The following is an 18,815-nucleotide window of genomic DNA, read 5'->3' as shown; positions in this document are numbered from 1 at the left end:
ATCACATTTTATGACCATTTTGTGCAGAAATCCATGCTTTTTCTTGCAACTGTATATATACACACACACACAAGATTTCGTCCTGGTTCTTACCAATCACAGAGAAGAGGTTGTGCAGAATCATCAGAGGGACATACAGTGGGATGCGAAAGTTTGGGCAACCTTGTTAATCGTCATTATTTTCCTTTATAAATCGTTGGTTGTTACGATAAAAAAATGTCAGTTAAATATATCATATAGGAGACACACACAGTGATATTTGAGAAGTGAAATGAAGTTTATTGGATTTACAGAAAGTGTGCTATAATTGTTTAAACAAAATTAGGCAGATGCATAAATTTGGGCACGGTTGTTGTTATTTTATTGATTCCAAAACCTTTAGAACTAATTATTGGAACTCAAATTGGCTTGGTAAGCTCAGTGACCCCTGACCTACATACACAGGTAAGTCCAAGTATGAGAGAGTATTTAAGGGGGTCAATTGTAAGTTTCCCTCCCCTTTTAATTTTCTCTGAAGAGTAGCAACATGGGGGTCTCAAAACAACTCTCAAATGACCTGAAGACACAGATTGTTCACCATCATGGTTTAGGGGATGGATACAGAAAGCTGTCTCAGAGATTTCCGCCGTCTGTTTCCACAGTTAGGAACATTTTGAGGAAATGGAAGACCACAGGCTCAGGTCAAGTTAAGGCTCGAAGTGGCCGACCAAGAAAAATCTCGGATAGACAGAAGCGACGAATGGTGAGAACAGTCAGTCAACCCACAGACCAGCACCAAAGACCTACAGCATCATCTTGCTGCAGATGGAGTCACTGTGCATCGTTCAACCATTCGGCGCACTTTACACAAGGAGATGCTGTATGCGAGAGGGATGCAGAGGAAGCCTTTAATCCGCCCACAGCACAAAAAGTCCCGCTTGAGGTGGGCTAAAGCACATTTGGACAAGCCAGCTTCATTTTGGAATAAGGTGCTGTGGACTGATGAAACTAAAATTGAGTTATTTGGCCATAACAAGGGGCGTTATGCATGGAGGAAAAAGAACACTGCATTCCAAGAAAAACACCTGCTACCTACAGTAAAATATGGTGGTGGTTCCATCATGCTGTGGGGCTGTGTGGCCAGTGCAGGGACTGGAAATCTTGTCAAAGTTGAGGGACGCATGGATTCCACTCGGTATCAGCAGATTCTGGAGACCAATGTCCAGGAATCTGTGACAAAGCTGAAGCTGCGTCGGGGCTGGATCTTTCAACAAGACAACGACCCTAAACAGTGCTCAAAATCCACTAAGGCATTTATGCAGAGGAACAAGTACAACGTTCTGGAATGGCCATCTCAGTCCCCAGACCTGGATATAATTGAAAATCTGTGGTGTGACTTAGAGAGCTGTCCATGCTCGGAAGCCATCAAACCTGAATGAACTAAAGATGTATTGTAAAGAGGAATGGTCCAAAATACCTTCAACCAGAATCCAGACTCTCATTGGAACCTACAGGAAGTGTTTAGAGGCTGTAATTTCTGCACAAGGAGGATCTACTAAATATTGATTTCATTTATTTTTTGTGGTGCCCAAATGTATGAACCTGCCTAATTTTGTTTAAACAATTATAGCACACTTTCTGTAACTCCAATAAACTTCATTTCACTTCTCAAATATCACTGCGTGTGTCTCCTATATGATATATTTAACTGACATTTTTTTATCGTAACAACCAACGATTTTTACAGGAAAATTATGACTATTAACAAGGTTGCCCAAACTTTTGCATCCCACTGTACATTAAAAGGCATCTGTCAGCATTTTTGACCATGTTAAACTGCTGACAGTGCTAGGTAGGACTGGGTAGAGCAGGAGCTTTTCTTGTCAAGAGTAGTATGAATATGGAGTTTTATTCTGCCAGATTCTGATCTTGCAAGTGTCCAGGAGGTGGGGCTTCACTGTGCTGTTTGAGTTGAGCTGCTTCGTATCCCTTCCCCTCTACTCTGAATGACATCTGTACTGGTCTCCTGGTTGAATGCTACAGCTGTCATCCGCAGGCTGTGAAGCAACTCAAAGCAGAGAACACTTCACACTGAAGCTCTGCAGGACACTTGTAGGAGCAGAATCTTGCAGACTAAAAGTTCATAGTCGCACTACTCCTGTTAATAAAAGCTTCACAAATTGTTTGTCCTGCTGTCAGCATTTTAGCATGATCAAAACTGCTGACATACTCCCTTTAAAGGGAACTTGTCAACTCCCTTCTTATTCCCCCCCCCCCCCCAAAAAAAAAAAAATCCTTCCCTAGAAGTTTTCTTATGCTAATGAAGAACTTTATATGAAAAAAAAAAATCCTTCCTTCGGTAAATCTGTTTCTCAGGGATGAAAGTGCAGGCAGCCTCGGGGTGTACGGATAAAGATATCACACTCTCTGAGAACACACATTTTCCGAACGCTGCACATTTTTATTTTACTGCTGTAGAAATGCTTTATGTGATGTCTCGGGATTCTGGGAACGTCCTGTAAATAAGAAGTCGGTTGTGCAGGCATTAACACATATTTATGGACCCTGCGTAGAAGAACGTTATGCTGTGTGCAATATAAGGCTAGAGTCATCCAGCAAATCGCGCTTAAATTGCGGCATAACCGGGGTGCAAGCACCACAAAAAGCCACAATTTTACCGCTACTTGTGACTACCAAAGACGCCATGCTTCTCTAGCCATTAGGGTCTTGCTGATAATCATTTCGCAGGTGTTTGGCGACTTTAAATTAAACGAGAGGGTGCATGCAGAGCACAGGTGAAGCAAAGCACAGGAACCCTATTCTAGCAAGTGGGGGCCCATAAGTTGGACCGATCTAACACTTATGACTAGTGTTGAGTGAATCGAAGCATCTGAAGCTGAATTCGATCCGAAGTTTAGGAAAAATTTGTCGCAAAGCCGTATTTCCTTCCGCTTCGTGGTAACAAATAATTTTTCCTAAAGTGGCAACTAGAGTTGTCTTAGAACGGATGAAAAAAAACACCTCATCCACTTGCTCGCCTAGAGACAGTCCGCTCCTCTCTTGAATGGCAAAGACCTGCTGAAGGACCTGCGCTGGGCGTGATGATCAGTGATGACATCACCAAGTGATAATGCGGGGAGCTTGCGGTGCCGTCATCACGCTCAGCGCAGGTCCTTCGGCGGGTATATTCCGCTCGAGAGGACCGAACTGTCTCTGCGCAAGCAAGTGGATGAGGTGAGTGTTTTTTGTTTGTTTTTTAAACCCATTTCCCTTGCGTATTACCATTTTGACCGGCCGTTAGATGGTTGCACTTCTGCCTAAGCGGCTGTTAAAAACAGTCCCATTGATTCATAGGCTTAATAGGGTTTTAACATAGCGATTCGTGATGAATTTATTTGTAACAAATCAAATTTCTTGTCCAAGTTCGGCGAAGCTGCCGGATCAAATTTTTCAAAACTTCGCTCATCTCTACTTATGACCATTCCAGTGGATACTTATAGCTATTTTCTCGAACACTTTACCCTCCAGGCCTAACCATGGAAGTAATTGAACCAACCTAAGCGGAGTTTACATTTCCAGGCACAGTGGGCCCTAGTTCCCTTTCGGGTCACCGTTCTAGAGATAGGTGTGGGTCTAAGAGGTGGGTCCCGTACCTATTGGACATTGGTGGCATATCCTAGTGAAGTTTAAGATGGGCCAACCCCTTTAGATGTGAAAACTCTGCCTACCTGCAGCCACCACTAGGGGGAGTTCACTGTATACAGTTTAGTATTGAGATGTATTAGCAGTATACAGTGAGCTCTTATCTGACATTGGTACCATATTTTAGCGATACATCTCCAAATGGGATGGGACAATCTCTTTACTGTAACTCTGTCTCTGTGCAGGCGATTTGGAACTCGCCATCAAAAAATGCAACTCTGGCCTTTGTAAAGATATTTTATAAGCATTGAATTTTGGACCTGATAATCGGTGGAGATTCACTTTAAAGCAGCTAAAAAGGTGGCGTTTCACTTTAAGACTCCGCAAAAGGAGAATAATTGCTATTAAATTAATATTTACACTTCCCATAATTAACAGTAAGTGCCCCCCGCTGGATACGGTTCTTTCCGTAAAAATAAAAAATACCCCTAATACCTGCGTTGCAGTGATGAAGAGTGACATTCTCAAGCTGTTTTCTGCCATAAAAGATGCATGAGACACATAATCCCCACCGTTTGTGTAAGAGGCGTCAGGTAGTTTTGGATTTAATCTTCCATTAAGGCTCCATTTTATTGTCTCCCTGGAGTTTCCTGAAAAAGTAGCAGGTGTTGTTATGATACTTGGTGACGATGAATGACACTGCGGGGACGGAACGCGATCTTTTTTATATAAAAAAAATTAATAAAATATCTGTATGTAAACATACTAATGCTATGCTTGTATTTTATACCTTTTTTATGGGTATAGTTTTTATTATTATTATTTTTATTTTGTTTTTATTATGACTTTTGCTTTAGATGAGCCTCACTTATTTTTGTTCAGCTTCATTATACACAAGGAATTTCTTTTATTTTTCATGAATTAAACATGAAAGCGTTCCCAATAGAACACTTACCACAAGGGATTTCCCCAATTAAATCAACACTAATGTAACTCTCTCACAGCACGTCCTTTTCTTGATGTGACTACTCTAGATGACTGTCCTGAGTATTTTCTGGTTAGGTACTTCATAGCATTACATTTTGGAGGAAAACTTGGCTTATTTTTTGTAAAAAAAAATAAAAAAAAAATAGGACAATTACAAGGACTCATTTTAAGAGTGATTAACATCAAATGCTACAGTGTTCTCCTTAACTCTTGGCTCAGCATATCCCAAGATGCATGGTGCCAGCTTTGCAAAAAAACAAAAAAAACAAACATGATTTTGTGATACTCTGTCATGAGATGTCTATTTATGAGCGGTCACCCAGTGGTTGTTGTGTGTTACAGCCAGTCAAGGGTTTTGCTAGCAGGTTGCAATATTGTATTGAATGGGTTTCATGAGAAATTGGTGTCCTTTAAAGAGGACCTGTCCTTGCTCCTGACCTGCCTGTTTTAATAGCTTCATGTATTCCCCATTTAATAACAATTATGGAGCATCTATTCTCATGTCTGCATGTTGTGCCGTTCCTTTATTATTACTACTAGAAGTTATGAATAAATTGCTAGCAGTCTGCAGTAAGGGTACAGAGGGGAGGTAACCAGTTGGGGGCGTGTACCTGCACAGTCTGACAATGGCAGCACTGATTGGATAGAGTCAGTCTGTGCAGGGACACGCCCCCAACTGGTTACCTCCCCTCTGTACCCTTACTGCAGACTGCTAGCAATTCATTCATAACTTCTAGTAGTAATAATAAAGGAACGGCACAACATAGAGCCATAAGAATAGATTTTCTAGAATTGTTATTACATGGGGAATGCATGAAGCTATCAAAACAGGCATGTCAGGAGCGGTGAAAGGTCCTCTTTAAAGAGGTTTCTGTGGCCTCCTCACATTGTATAGTGGCTGTGCTTGATACAGCCCAGGCCTATTGAAAGGTTTTACTAGCATGTTTTAACAAAGCTAGAAACAACCCTGTACTTCATCTGGATTCAGAGATCTCCCCAATCACTGCTCCAATTGCGCTTCTAAATTCTCCTCCGTCTGGCAGCTCATGGGGCATACCCTTTCTCAGGACGTGTGTCCTTTCTGCTGCAGCTTTCTCCCTGTCCTAGTTTAGGGGGCATGTCCTGTCTACTTTAGCTTCATCCCTGTTACAATTTAGGGGTGTGTCCTTTCTGCTACAGATTTCTTCCCATCACGTTTCTGGGGGAGTGTCCTTACTCAAAGCTTGTACCTTTTCTACGTCAGCTTTTCTCTATCATAGGTCAGGAGGTTTGGCCTTTCTTGTGTAGCTTTGTCCCCATCACAGCTTAGGGAGCAGAACTTCTCTTCTGCAGCTGTCTCCCTGTAACTGTCACAGCTTCTAGCAATACATATAACTGGTGGCAGTTGAAGGCTGGAACTGAGCATGTGTGACCACCTCAGTAGGTGGACATGCATGCGACTCTACAGATTGAACTCCAGGGGGTGCCATTATAATAAAGTAAGGAGAATATCTCACAACTGGAGCTTTTTTGGAACAGAAAGTAAATTACTAAAGTAATTAGTTTTTCATGCTGAATCAGAGCTCGTACACACGACCATGGTTTGGGTCCATATCAGATCGTCATTTTTTTGTGGGTCGGATGTGGATCCATTCACTTCAATAGGGCAGTAAAACACACAGACAGCACTCTGTGTGCTGTCCGCATCCGCACGTCCGTTCCATATTGTCCACCAAATTATAAAACATGTCCTATTCTTGTCCACATTATGGACAAGGATAGCACTATTAGGGAATGCATGTTCCGTTCGGTAGGATGCGGAATACACATGGCCGGTTTTGCGGATCCGCAAAATGACCCCCATAGTTCCAAGGTATTACAAAGTACAAACTTGCCTCAATAGCAGCTTGTATGCACCAGCAATGATAATGGTCGTATACTTTTTAGCTCTCTCTCTATAGGATACTTTACAGTCTCTCCGCAGAACCCCAGGCATGTAATGAGGCTCATGTTAGTGTCTTCTGCAGTTCCCCCACTGAGGGGTGAACATAACGGGTGGCCAATCCATCTCAAAGGCCGGGGGTTGCTTTAGGAATAGTTCCCTCTCACAGCAACAAAGTCTTTCTGCCATAAACAAGCACAATACCTTATCTGAGTCCTGTGCATGGTGTTGTGAATTCTGGACCTTCCACAATGTCTGTTCTCTTTTCTTTTAGGAGTAGTTTGGTAGCAGGAGTATCTATAATGGCAGCTGTATTCACAGAGACAGGAGTTCTCTGAGCTTGGGCCCAGCTTCTGAAGGCGCTTTCCATACACACACGTCCTTCCTGTAGCTTTCGTCAAGACTCTCCACTAACCAACCAGGAGGTGGACCTAGTCCATCACCTAAAAACCTAAAGAGGCCACCATCATAGAATGCTATTGAGTTTACACAAAATTCAACAAATATTTAACTTGAGATCACTGAACTGTTTTGTATTAGTTAACCCTTTGCAGTTCCCCACTGGGGTACTGCAAATATAACAATTCATTTGAAACACCACCTCTTCAACAGTTCTCCCATTCACCTTTGTGTTGGAGAAATTAGAAAATGAAGTAGCATCCATCTGGAGAACACTGTGTTAACTCTTTAGCATTAGTTAACCCTTTGCAGTGACCCACTGGGGTAATTGCAAAATAATATTTATTTTACTGACTGTCCAGAAATTTCTGGATGGTTGCCAACCCTCTGACTACACCATATTCCATTATGGTATTGATGATAGGGTCCCTCCATCTTTGTCTTGGGTACAAAAAACTAACGAAAACACATCACATCACTGATTTGAGTCATGCCGCATGTGAATCGCCATCATCTCTATTTTACCTTTGGTTTTGTACATTAACCTTAACATTCATTCCAGTGCCGTTAATGGTATTATTGACTTCTATTGAACTGTTTTGGTGATTTGTTATTTTTTCTTCTAGCCAACAAGTCCTAAATTTGGTAAGGCCGACTCTTATGAAAAACTGGAAAAACTAGGAGAAGGCTCGTACGCTACAGTTTACAAAGGCAAAAGCAAGTAAGTGTTCTCAAATGAGGGTTCTTTGTAAATAGGCCAGCTCTTCTGTGTCAATTGTGTAAGGGAAAAATTTCAATAGTTTTTTTTTTTTTTCATTTTCAAAACCCTTGTTGTATGATGAGCTCCCAGGCTGCATGCATTTTAATACTGTTATCATGGAGAGGACGTGGACCCACTGCATCACTGCACAGATTTGGCTTGGCACTACTTCTTAGTGCCTTATCTAAGTGGCCTTTCTGGTCTTCATCCTTTAACTCCTGTACAGGGATCTTGATTCCTCTGCAGGAGAACCACCAGGCAGCTGTCTCTTGGAGTAGTGTGTTCGTTGTGTGGCACCAAAGGGGACAGGCAGAAATCATAGTCAGTGGGTGAGCAGAGTGCAGGGCAGGCAGAGAATTTTCAATGCATTAAACAGTCCGAAGGTTGGGGCAGGCAGTGCATGGGTCAACATGGGAGTCAGACAAAAGTCAGGTCAGGTAGCAGAGGGTCAAATCCAGTAAACAGGCAGAAGGCGAGCACGGGAAACTAACATGGAATAATAGTGCACCTTCGCAGGGACTAGCAAGCTAGAGAACCTATTGCTCAGGCATTCTCCCAGTGGGGAAGGGGCCTTAAAGCATATCTAACCTTTCGACAAGCTTTGCATTAATCAATAGTACAATGTGTACATGTGAAATAACACTATTTCAGGCCACTGTATGACTTGTATCTGGCATTTAGCAGTTTTCCTCTGTGCATGATGAATGTCTAGTTTGTAGTTCTCCCACAGACAGTGGGTAGAGACTAGTTGTCATCCACTGCACACAAAAAGTAGAGGAGAATCTGCTTCCTAACCTTTTCTTACTGACTGAGTAGCAGCCCCAGGATCATGGAGGACATTACATAGAAATACTGACCTGTATGGCTGAGAGGCTGCAGAGAGGTAGTGTGAAGTGGGAAGAGCCACCAGCACTTCGGCGGCCGCGCAGGAGATGTCACGGACTGCCAGAGCAGGAAACTTGCAGGACAGCCATATTTCCAAATATTACTATTCTCATACGAAGAACAACTTAATAATATATGTATATGTATCCTTGATTGACCACCCTCTATCACTGAGTCCACATGCATGCTCAGCTCATGCATGTGTAGTGAATAGGATAGGGGAGAAAATCTCTTTCAGGCACCTGGCCTAGCAGCTTAAAGGGGTTTTCCCATGATTGATGTAAAAAATTAAAATGATACATAATCTAGTTGTGCCCTGTCTGCTGCAGCTGGTGGCAGTTGAAGGATAGAACTGAGCATGTGCTTCCATCTCCATGAGCAGGACAGGGAAATTAGAAAAAAAGAGAAATACCAGGTGGCGCTGTACAGATAGATTTCAGTGAATAACTAGTAGCTATAAGAATTTTTTTATTACAGGCAGTTACAAAAGTATTCAGCTCCAGGTGCTTTTGAAAAATGTAGAATATTATTTGTGGGACGACCCCATTAACTCAACGATGGCAAAAGTATAGGGCATGTTGAAATCCAAAGTGCTGGACCCTTTTCTGCTCCAACATCTTCCATTGGTGGAGAGATGACCACATTAGATGGTCAACCACTACCCTCAAGATCAGCGTGTTTGGGCAACTTTCTTCTAATGTGTATGGACAGCTTTAGTAATTGGTAATGGTTAGGCTACTTTCACACTAGCGTTCGGGCGGATCCGTTCTGAACGGATCCGCTCATATTAATGCAGACGGAGGCTCCGTTCAGTACGGATCCGTCTGCATTAATAACTTTAAAAAAATTCGCAAGTGCGCAAGTGCGAAAGTAGCCTGCGCGGATCCGTTCAGACTTTCAATGTAAAGTCAATGGGGGACGGATCCGCTTGAAGATTGAGCCACATTGTGGCATCTTCAAACGGATCCGTCCCCATTGACTTACATTGAAAGTCTGGACGGATCCGCACGGATCCGCACGCCTCCGAACGGCCAGGCGGACACCCGAACGCTGCAAGCAGCGTTCAGCTGTCCGCCTGTCCGTGCGGAGGCGAGCGGAGCGGAGGCTGAACGCCGCCAGACTGATGCAGTCTGAGCGGATCCGCCTCCATTCAGACTGCATCAGGGCTGGACGGCTGCGTTCGGGTCCGCTCGTGAGCTCCTTCAAACGGAACTCACGAGCGGACCGACGAACGCTAGTGTGAAAGTAGCCTTAGTTGGGCGATCCAATAAATAGCAATCGGGATTTCAATCAACAGGGCCGATGGTTTTATTTATTTATTACTCAAGACTTTTGCTTTAGTTTATTATAATTTGCATAGGTGCATCTACTAAATATTTTGTTTGGCATTTTAAGTTTTGAGGGAGGATGGACCAAAAGGCCATCAAACCCCTTTAACGACTGATCATACAGGTATACACTTTTTTTTAAACGTAGTTACAATAAGTCGTTAAGCAGCATGCATGGTTTCTCAGGGTAATATTTCATCTACACAATAAAGGTTAATCAGAAGGTTCCAGTTAATTATGTTTTTGCATTTAATATGAGTCCAATTGATTTCTCTTCATATAACTGCAGAAAGTGTCATCCCCATAAAGAATTTTCAGGCTCTGTTCACATTCTGTTTAAACACTACCTGTGGCGTATGCACCTGGGAAACTCCTGTCACAAATGCTGAACATACTGTCAGGGATTGCTCTCTGAAGCAGGGTGGTGGTGACAGATTTTGGTGCAGACAACAGGATAAAGTTCAAATCAGGTTCCACTTTATTGGGGCACAAACAGCAGAAATAAATAGCCTTTACACTTTCGGCAACAAAAAAAAAAACGTAAAACAAATCCTTCTCGTCTGAGCACTAACTAATACAGATAGTATCTGCCTCACCTATAACACACAGGTCACACAGGGCATCAGGGTTTTTCTTTAGGCAGGACAGCAGCCTCCTGGACCTATCTCCAGACATCACTTCCCCCAGACTGACAGCCTGGGACAGGTTTTATATCCCCTTAATGATCGCAGATGGCTACACCTGGAGATCCCTCAGGCTAGGGGAAAATATGCCCTGGAATGGGGTGGACTGGGGAGGTCCCTCTACCAAGCCTACCTTCCCCAGTCCAATAAAATACAGCCCATAAACTACTAAAGAAAATAGCTTCAGCAACTATATTTGCTGAAGCCAGCACCATTCTGGATCTTACTTACGGTACCTCACCCAGTTGAGGAACCTGGATAAGATATACACCCCTTCCAGGACTTTACCAAATACTTTTCTGTTCACATTACCACATATCCCTCCTCTTTTCTCCAGACTGGAGGTCTGGGTATTTTCAGCCAACAAACAGTGTATCCTGGACAACGCATCTGCGTTTCCCTGCAATTTCCCCGGCCTATGCTCAACCTTGAAATTAAAATTTTGCAGGGAGAGAAACCACCTGGTCACATTTTTCTCCCCGTTTTGTTTCATCCAGGTTAACGGAGCATGATCTGTCACCAACACAAATTTCCTACCCAGCAGATAATATTCAAGTGCCTCCAGAGCCCATTTAATGGCCAGACACTCTCATTCCACTATGGCGTAATTTTTTTCTGCTAGGGTCAGTTTTCTGCTTAGGTACATCACTGGGTGCTCCTCCCCATTTACCACTTGTGACAGAACCGCTCCCAAGCCTGTCTCAGATGCATCAGTCTGGACCAGAAACTCTTTTCCGAAATCCAGGGAAATGAGCACTGGTTGTTGACAGAGGGCAGACTTTAGGCTCTGAAAGGCCTTTTCCGCCTCTGGGGTCCACTTCACCATTACTGACCTAGGGCCTTTCGTTAAGTCAGTCAACGGTGCTGCAATTGATGCAAAATTCGGTACGAACCAGCGGTAGTACCCAGTTATGCCAAGGAAGGCCCTGGATTGTTTCTTTAAGGGCCTAGGCCAGTCTTGTATCGCCTCTACTTTATTGACCTAGGTTTTAACCAGCCCTTTACCAATAAGGTAGCCCAGGTATTTTGCTTCCTCTAGACCTACCGCACACTTCTCAGGGTTTATGGTTAGGCCAGCATCACTAATGGAGTCCATCACGGCCTGTACTTTCCAGAGGTGACTTTTGCAATCAGATGAAAAAATGACGACATCATCAATGTAGGCCTTGGTAGTCATGATGAGGCCTCAAGATTAGGTCCATTAACTTCTGAAATGTAGCAGGGGCTTCATGTAACCCGAACGGCATTACTGTGTACTGGAACAGCCCCTCTGGAGTGGAGAATGCCGTCTTTTCTTTAGCCTCATCTAACAATGGTATCTGCCAATAACCCTGTAAGGTCAAGGGTCGTGATGTACCTTGCTTTCCCAAGCCTCTCAATCAGTTCATCTACTCTGGGCATGGGGTACGCATCGAATTTTGACACCTCATTTAACTTCCGGAATTCATTGCAGAACCTCCAAGTCCCGTTTTCAGGATTAATACAATAGAGCTCAACCACTCACTGGAAGATTCCTCAATGACCCCTAATTCAAGCATGCGTCTGACCTCAGAGGATATCGCTTTTCTGCGCGCTTCTGGTATCCTATAGGGCTTTAGATTCACCTTACTGTGGGGCTCAGTTCTCACGTAATGTTTTCTCAGGTGGGTACGGCCTGGTAGGTCAGAAAACCTTCTACTTTTCTGCAGAAACTCCTTAACTTCTTGTTTCTGGTGTACTCATAGGGCCTCAAATTTTTACCGGGGGAATTGGTTGCGACCCCTCCTTAACTACGGCCTGTATGGCCACTAATGACTTCTGATCTTTTCATGGCTTGATCAGATTTACGTGGTAAATCTGGAAGGGTTTTCTCCTTCTTCATGGGGGAACCTTATAGTGCACCTCGCCTACTTTTTCCACAATCTCGTAGGGACCCTGCCACTTTGCCAGAAACTTACTCTCCACGGTGTGAACTAAAATCAGGACCCTGTCCCTGGGATTAAAGCCCCTTACCTTGGCCGATCTGTTATAGACTCTTTGAGCCTCCTGAGCTCTTTGCAGATGCTCTTTAACGATGGGCATCATGGTCGCTATCCGGTCTTGCATTTGAGCGACATGTTCGATGACGCTTTAATAGGGCGTAGCCTCGGTCTCCCAGGTTTCCTTGGCCACATCTAATAAACCCCTTGGGTGACGGCCATATACCAACTCAAAGGGTGAAAACCCGGTAGAAGCCTGGGGTACCTCTCTGATCGAAAAACATAAGGTAGGGTAGGAGGCAGTCCCAGTCACGTCCATCTTTTTCTACCACTTTCCTTAACATCTGCGTCAGAGTTTTGTTGAATCTGTCCACTAAGCCATCCGTTTGGGGGTGGTATACCGATGTACGTATTTAGGTGATTTTAAACAATTTGCATAACTCTTTCATGACCTTCGACATAAAGGGGGTACTTTAGTCTGTGAGAATTTCCTTAGGGATTCCTGTGTGGGAGAACATGTAAAATAACTCCCGGGCAATATTTCTGGACGCCATGTTTCGCAGGGGCACCGCTTCCGGGTACCGAGTGGCATAGTCCAACACAACCAAAATATACTGGTGTCCCCTAGCTGACTTAACAATGGGACCCACCAAATCCATGGCAATTATTTCAAAAGGTACCTCAATGATGGGAAGAGGCACCAAGGAACTCCGGAAGTGGGACACTGGGGCACTTATCTGACAGGTGGGGTACGAACTGCAGTACGATTTTACTTCCTCATACACTCCAGGCCAGTAAACCCTTTGTAGTACCCTCTCCTGTGGCCATTTTCTAGGTCTAATACCATACGTCTATAGGGTTTTGGTACCAGGAGCTGCTCCACAATTTCGTTGTTGCATTTGATAACATGAAACACTACGTTTTTATTCATGGCAAAATGCGAAAATTTCTGGTCAGCTTCTGGTTCCTGTGGTACACCATCTATTGCGGTAACATTCGCTCGAGCATTCACAAGATTGGGGTCTCTCATTTGCTCCGTACCAAAGTTACCTCGAGACACGTCTAAGTCCAATACATTTTGCTCAGATGGGGAAGGTTCCTCTTCCCCTGCTAACACCTGCAAGGGAAAGGGGGTGTCATCACCATCATCATCACATGGCCCCACATTTTTATTAGACATTTCAGTTAACATGGTTTGTTTATTTTTCACCTTATCGACACCATTGTTTTCAATGGTCACTTCCTTTAAACCATTGTGTTCAATGGGCAACTCACAGCAATGATCATTTAAAGCGAACCTTTCACCTGCATTTCACTTAATAAACTATCAAAAGTACCTTATAGATCATCCTCATTGTGTTATCATACAGTCTTGTCCCGCTTTTCTGCCATGTATATGCATGAAAAAAAATCGCCTTATAAAGTACTTTTATCCAGCTCCACAAGTCACAATAGAAGTCAAGGGGGTAGCCCTTCCCTCACTCCAGGCTGTAACTCCCCTGCCCTAACCCCGCCTCTATGCAGTCTAATTGACACCCGGCTCAGTCGCCGGGACCGCGCTTGTACAGGCGGCGCATGCGCCGTCGGCCTCAGTAGCAGCGCGATCCCGTCTATCGCGCGGACTCAAGCGCGATCCTGTAACTGAATTACAGGATCGCGCTTGAGTCCGCGCGATAGACGGGATCGCGCTGCTACTGAGGCCGACAGGGCATGCGCCGCCTGTACAAGTGCGGTCCCGGCGACTGAGCCGGGTGTCAATTAGACTGCATAGAGGCGGGGTTAGGGCAGGGGAGTTACAGCCTGGAGTGAGGGAAGGGCTACCCCCTTGACTTCTATCGTGACTTGTGGAGCTGGAGAAGAGTACTTTATAAGGTAATTTTTTTCATGCATATACATGGCAGAAAAGCGGGACAAGACTGTATGATAACACAATGAGGATGATCTATAAGGTACTTTTGATAGTTTATTAAGTGAAATGCAGGTGAAAGGTTCGCTTTAAAGGGGAAGACACAGCTTCTTCACTGGCTGCAGAAGAGTTTTTCTTCCCCCACAACTTCCAAAATAATGGGAAGTCCCGGCCCAGTATTACATCATGCATTAGTCTTTTGACTACCCCGACTTCATAGGTTACAGTCCCAGCCGGAGTACCCAGCTTAACCCGAGCCACCGGGTATTATTTTGAATCCCCATGGATGCAAAGCACATTTATGATTTTGTCCGGCGCATAATTCCCAGCCACGAAGCTGGCATGCACCAAGGTGACCAGACTGCCGGAGTCCAACAGAGCCTTGACTGAGCAGTCATTTATCACCAGGGTACATATCTGCGGCTCAGTCTCTATTCCTGGTGAGGCCGCACACACTGGCACCGCATACAGCGACTGTCTACGGCTACCTGCACACTCAATGGGCTCTAAGGTAAGAGGGCAATGGACAGCAATGTGTCCCCACTCATGGCACCTCCAGCACTGGAGCATCCCAGGTCTCTTGTGTGGAGAAACCTCTCCGGGACCATACTGCCCGTGGGACTCAGTCTTAGGCCCACGCCCAACCTCTAGAGCCTTGTTCCCTCTTGCACCCTTCCACAAACCCCCAACAGATGGAACTCTCTTACCCACAGATGACACGGGTCTGGTACTCCGGGGAGGTGTTGGTGCGGCAGTGACATCACGGAGGTAGTCTTCAGTCGCCAGGATCCTTTCCACCAGATTGACAAGGTCATCCACAGTTCTGGAGTCTCCATGTCTGACCCACCATTGTAGCTCTGCAGGGAGGGCTCTGAAGTAGTGGTCCACCATTACTTTCTCCAAGATCTGGGCCGGCGTAGAAGCCTCAGGTTCCAGCCACTTCCGCACGAGATAGAGGAGGTCAAACATCTAAGAGCGGGCTAGCTTGTACACGGTGTAGCTCCATGTGAACAGCCGGTGTAACGCCTAGGCGAGCAAGGACCTTCATTTTTAATTTTGCATAGTTCCGAACATCCTGCTCCCTGATGTCATAGTAGACCTTTTGTGGTATACCGGACAAAAAGGGCGCCAGGACCTCTGCCCACTCTGCTACCGGCAGTCTCTCTCTCTCTCTCTCTCTGCAACTCACTCAAACATGGTCAGGTAGGCCTCGATGTCGTCATCGGGCATCACTTTTTGCAAGCCCCGCTGCACAGCCCTCCTCACATTAAAAGTCTCTGGGGGCTTACCCCCACTTGTGGGGCTGGAGTTACAGCAGTCTCTCTTATTGCAGCAAAATGCTCAATCAGCAAACTATTTGTTTCCTGCTGCCGAGCCTGGGCCTCTGCCTGAGCCTGCTGTTGGGCATATAAGGCCTCTTCAGTTGCTGTGCCATGGCCTGTTCATGCCTTATGTTAGCCTGCACCAGCTTCTTTATCACTTCCTCCATTGTTTTCGAGGGACTTTGCACAGCTGCAGCAGCTTTCACCCAAGACATAAAGCACCAAACTGCCACGCTGTTGCCCTTAGCAACTTGCTATTGCGCGCATCCTCCACCAATTGTCAGGGATTGCTCTCTGAAGCAGGGTGGTGGTGACAGATTCTGGTGCAGACAACCGGATAAAGTTCAAATCAGGTTCCACTTTATTGGGGCACAAACAGCAGAAATAAATAGCCTTTACACTTTCGGCAACAAAAAAAACATAAAACAAATCCTGCTCGTCTGAGCACTAACTAATACAGATAGTATCTGCCTCACCTATAAAACACAGGTCACACAGGGCATCAACCAAGCCTACCTTTCCCAGTCCAATAAAATCCAGCCCATAAACAACTAAAGAAAATAGCTTCAGCAACTATTCTGGATCTTACTTACCTCACCCAGTTGAGGAACCTGGGTGAGATATACACCCCTTCCAGGACTTTACCATATACTTTCCTGTTCACATTACCACAATACCCATAGTGCCCCCATTCACCATAATTGCTTATTGGCATCTGCCAGCCTGGTATGAATCAGATTACCTTTTTGTATGGTACAATGTAGCTGACTATATTAGGGACAGCTTGATGCTAATGTCTGTAAAGCGCTGCAAAACATGTCAGCGCTATATAAGTGAATATAACAAATAAGTAAATCCTGTACAAAAACAGGTAACGCATGGTATAAGTTCTCTACAGTGGTACCATCTGGGCAGAGTACAGCTGCTCCTGCTCTATTTGTGTAGCGTGCCCTCCATAGACTTGTCTGGATGTTTAATATTGATGACCTATACCCATGATAGGTCATCATTATCAGATTGTTGGGGTCTAACTCCTGGCACCCCCACCGATCAGCTGTTTGAAGAGGTCTCTTCCTAGGTCAATGACATCACGTTCATTGGTAACATAGAGTGATGGCTAACCTCCGGTACTCCAGCTGTGGTGAAACTACGACTCCCAGCATGCTCCATTCATTTCTATGGAGTTCTGAGAACAGCCAAGCAAGTGTGCATCTTGGGAGTTGTATTTTTACCACAGCTGGAGTGCCGGAGGTTAGCCATCACAGGATTAGCCTGAATGCGCCTGAGCTGCAGTACCAGGCTGCCACTGTACAATGGATGGTGCTAAGCTTGGCAAGCTGTGAGGAAGCCACAACAGTCACTGGAGCACCATGGTCTTTTCAAACAGCCCATCAGCAGGGTTACTGGGTGTCAGACCCCCACCTATCAGATGTCGATGACCTATCCTGAGGATAGGTCATCAATATTAAATGTCCAGAAAACCCCTTTAACTGTGATATGCAAATAATTAACTGAGCCTTAATGGTGACAAGTTGTTTATTGGACGACAGACGTATGCAATGGGCAGTGGACCAAGACTTTGTAGAGGCCCTTTTGCTTTCATCTCCATTGGCCTAACTGATCAGGACCAGCAGTTAGAGCTTGTGCCATCCACTGTGTCCACCTGATGTCTCACCACCCACATTGCCAAGGAGAGATGTTCTATGGATATCTTCTATCCAATAATAGCCATAGTATGGACAACATACTGAACCCTACCACCTACAGCCGCGTCCTCACCGTTGGTCTCCAAGTGACCTCATTAGATCAAGTGGCTGAGCAAGAGGAACAGCAACAGTGCTGGCAAAAGCTTCTGGGCCCCAGTTCAAAATGTAACAGGACCCTCATCTACCATGTGCCATTTATAATACTGGTGTCTATTTGTCTGTGACTTTAGGTCCCCTCAGGCACAAGGGCCCGGGTGTGACTCCTACCTCTGCATCCCCCCATAGCTATGTCCCTAAATACGTTACCTACAGGGTTATACCCATCCCAGACATTGATAGGATATCGCTACGATATGTCATCAGTGTCAGATAGGTGTGAGTCCCACCTGTGGGACTCACTCCTATCTACAGAACGGACCCCCCTAAGTGAAGGAAAGCACACCACGAATGCAAAGCATGCTCTTCATTCATTTCTATAGGAGTTCCGAAAATAGCGGTACAAGCTCTATTTTTGGAAAGTCCTGTAGCAGTGAATGGAGAGCACACCATGCATACACGGCCTCTGCTCCATTCATCAGTATGGAACTGCCAGAAATAGCTGAGCCAGTGTTTGGCTGTTTTTGGAACTCCCTTAGAATTGAATGAACTTTCCTTCCCTTCGGAGGGGGGGTGAAATGTGAATACCCCTTTAACCTAACATAAATGTACGTCCAAGGTGGTGTATGGATGGGGCTTACAAGCTGAGCCCACTCCATGCATGGCAGATGCCAGTTGTGTAATACAGCTGAAACCTGACCGCAACGACTGGGATCAGAGATAACTCTGTGTTCCCTTCTCTGTTTACCTGCTTCCTGTTGACATCGCAGCGGTGAGCAGGTGTAATTACAGCAGATGAATGAGGGCGGCTGAGATGTAATTATAGCTGATCACCAGGAGTCGGACCCCCGCCGATCTGATACTCATGACCAATCCTGAGGATACGCCATCAATATTGGAAACTGTCCAACCTCTTTAAGGCTCCTAGGCCGGGCCATAGAAACTGCCTGTTAAACCTGCACTACAATAGTATACTATTGCAGTCTATGGCATAAGTGATCAAAGTATCACATGGTCAAGTCCCCTAAGAGGGACTGAAAATTAAATAAAATAAAAAAAGGTTTTAAGTAAATATAAAAGCGCAAAATATAAAAAATTTTAATTGCCCCCTTTCCATATATTACATATAAAAATAAATAATTTAAATAAACATACTGTAATTGGTATCGCAGTGTCCTAAAATGTCTGAACTATTAAAATAGACAAATATTTATTATGCACAGTGAGCGTCAATACACTATGA

The 18,815-nt window shown here is 44.7% G+C and overlaps 1 protein-coding gene across 3 annotated transcripts in view; it reads left to right on the top strand.

Moving 5' to 3' along the window:
- CDK14 (cyclin dependent kinase 14) overlaps positions 1–18,815 on the top strand; it is a 481,017-nt gene that overhangs the window by 116,084 nt on the left and 346,118 nt on the right. For all 3 annotated transcript variants that reach the window (XM_044293158.1, XM_044293157.1, XM_044293159.1), the window contains one exon: positions 7,555–7,649. In XM_044293158.1, the coding sequence (XP_044149093.1) occupies positions 7,555–7,649 (95 nt within the window). The remainder of the gene's footprint in view (positions 1–7,554; positions 7,650–18,815) is intronic.

This window comes from Bufo gargarizans, chromosome 5 (assembly GCF_014858855.1).
Source record: "Bufo gargarizans isolate SCDJY-AF-19 chromosome 5, ASM1485885v1, whole genome shotgun sequence".
NCBI classification, from domain to species: domain Eukaryota; kingdom Metazoa; phylum Chordata; class Amphibia; order Anura; family Bufonidae; genus Bufo; species Bufo gargarizans.
This window is presented reverse-complemented; position numbering and strand designations above follow the sequence as displayed.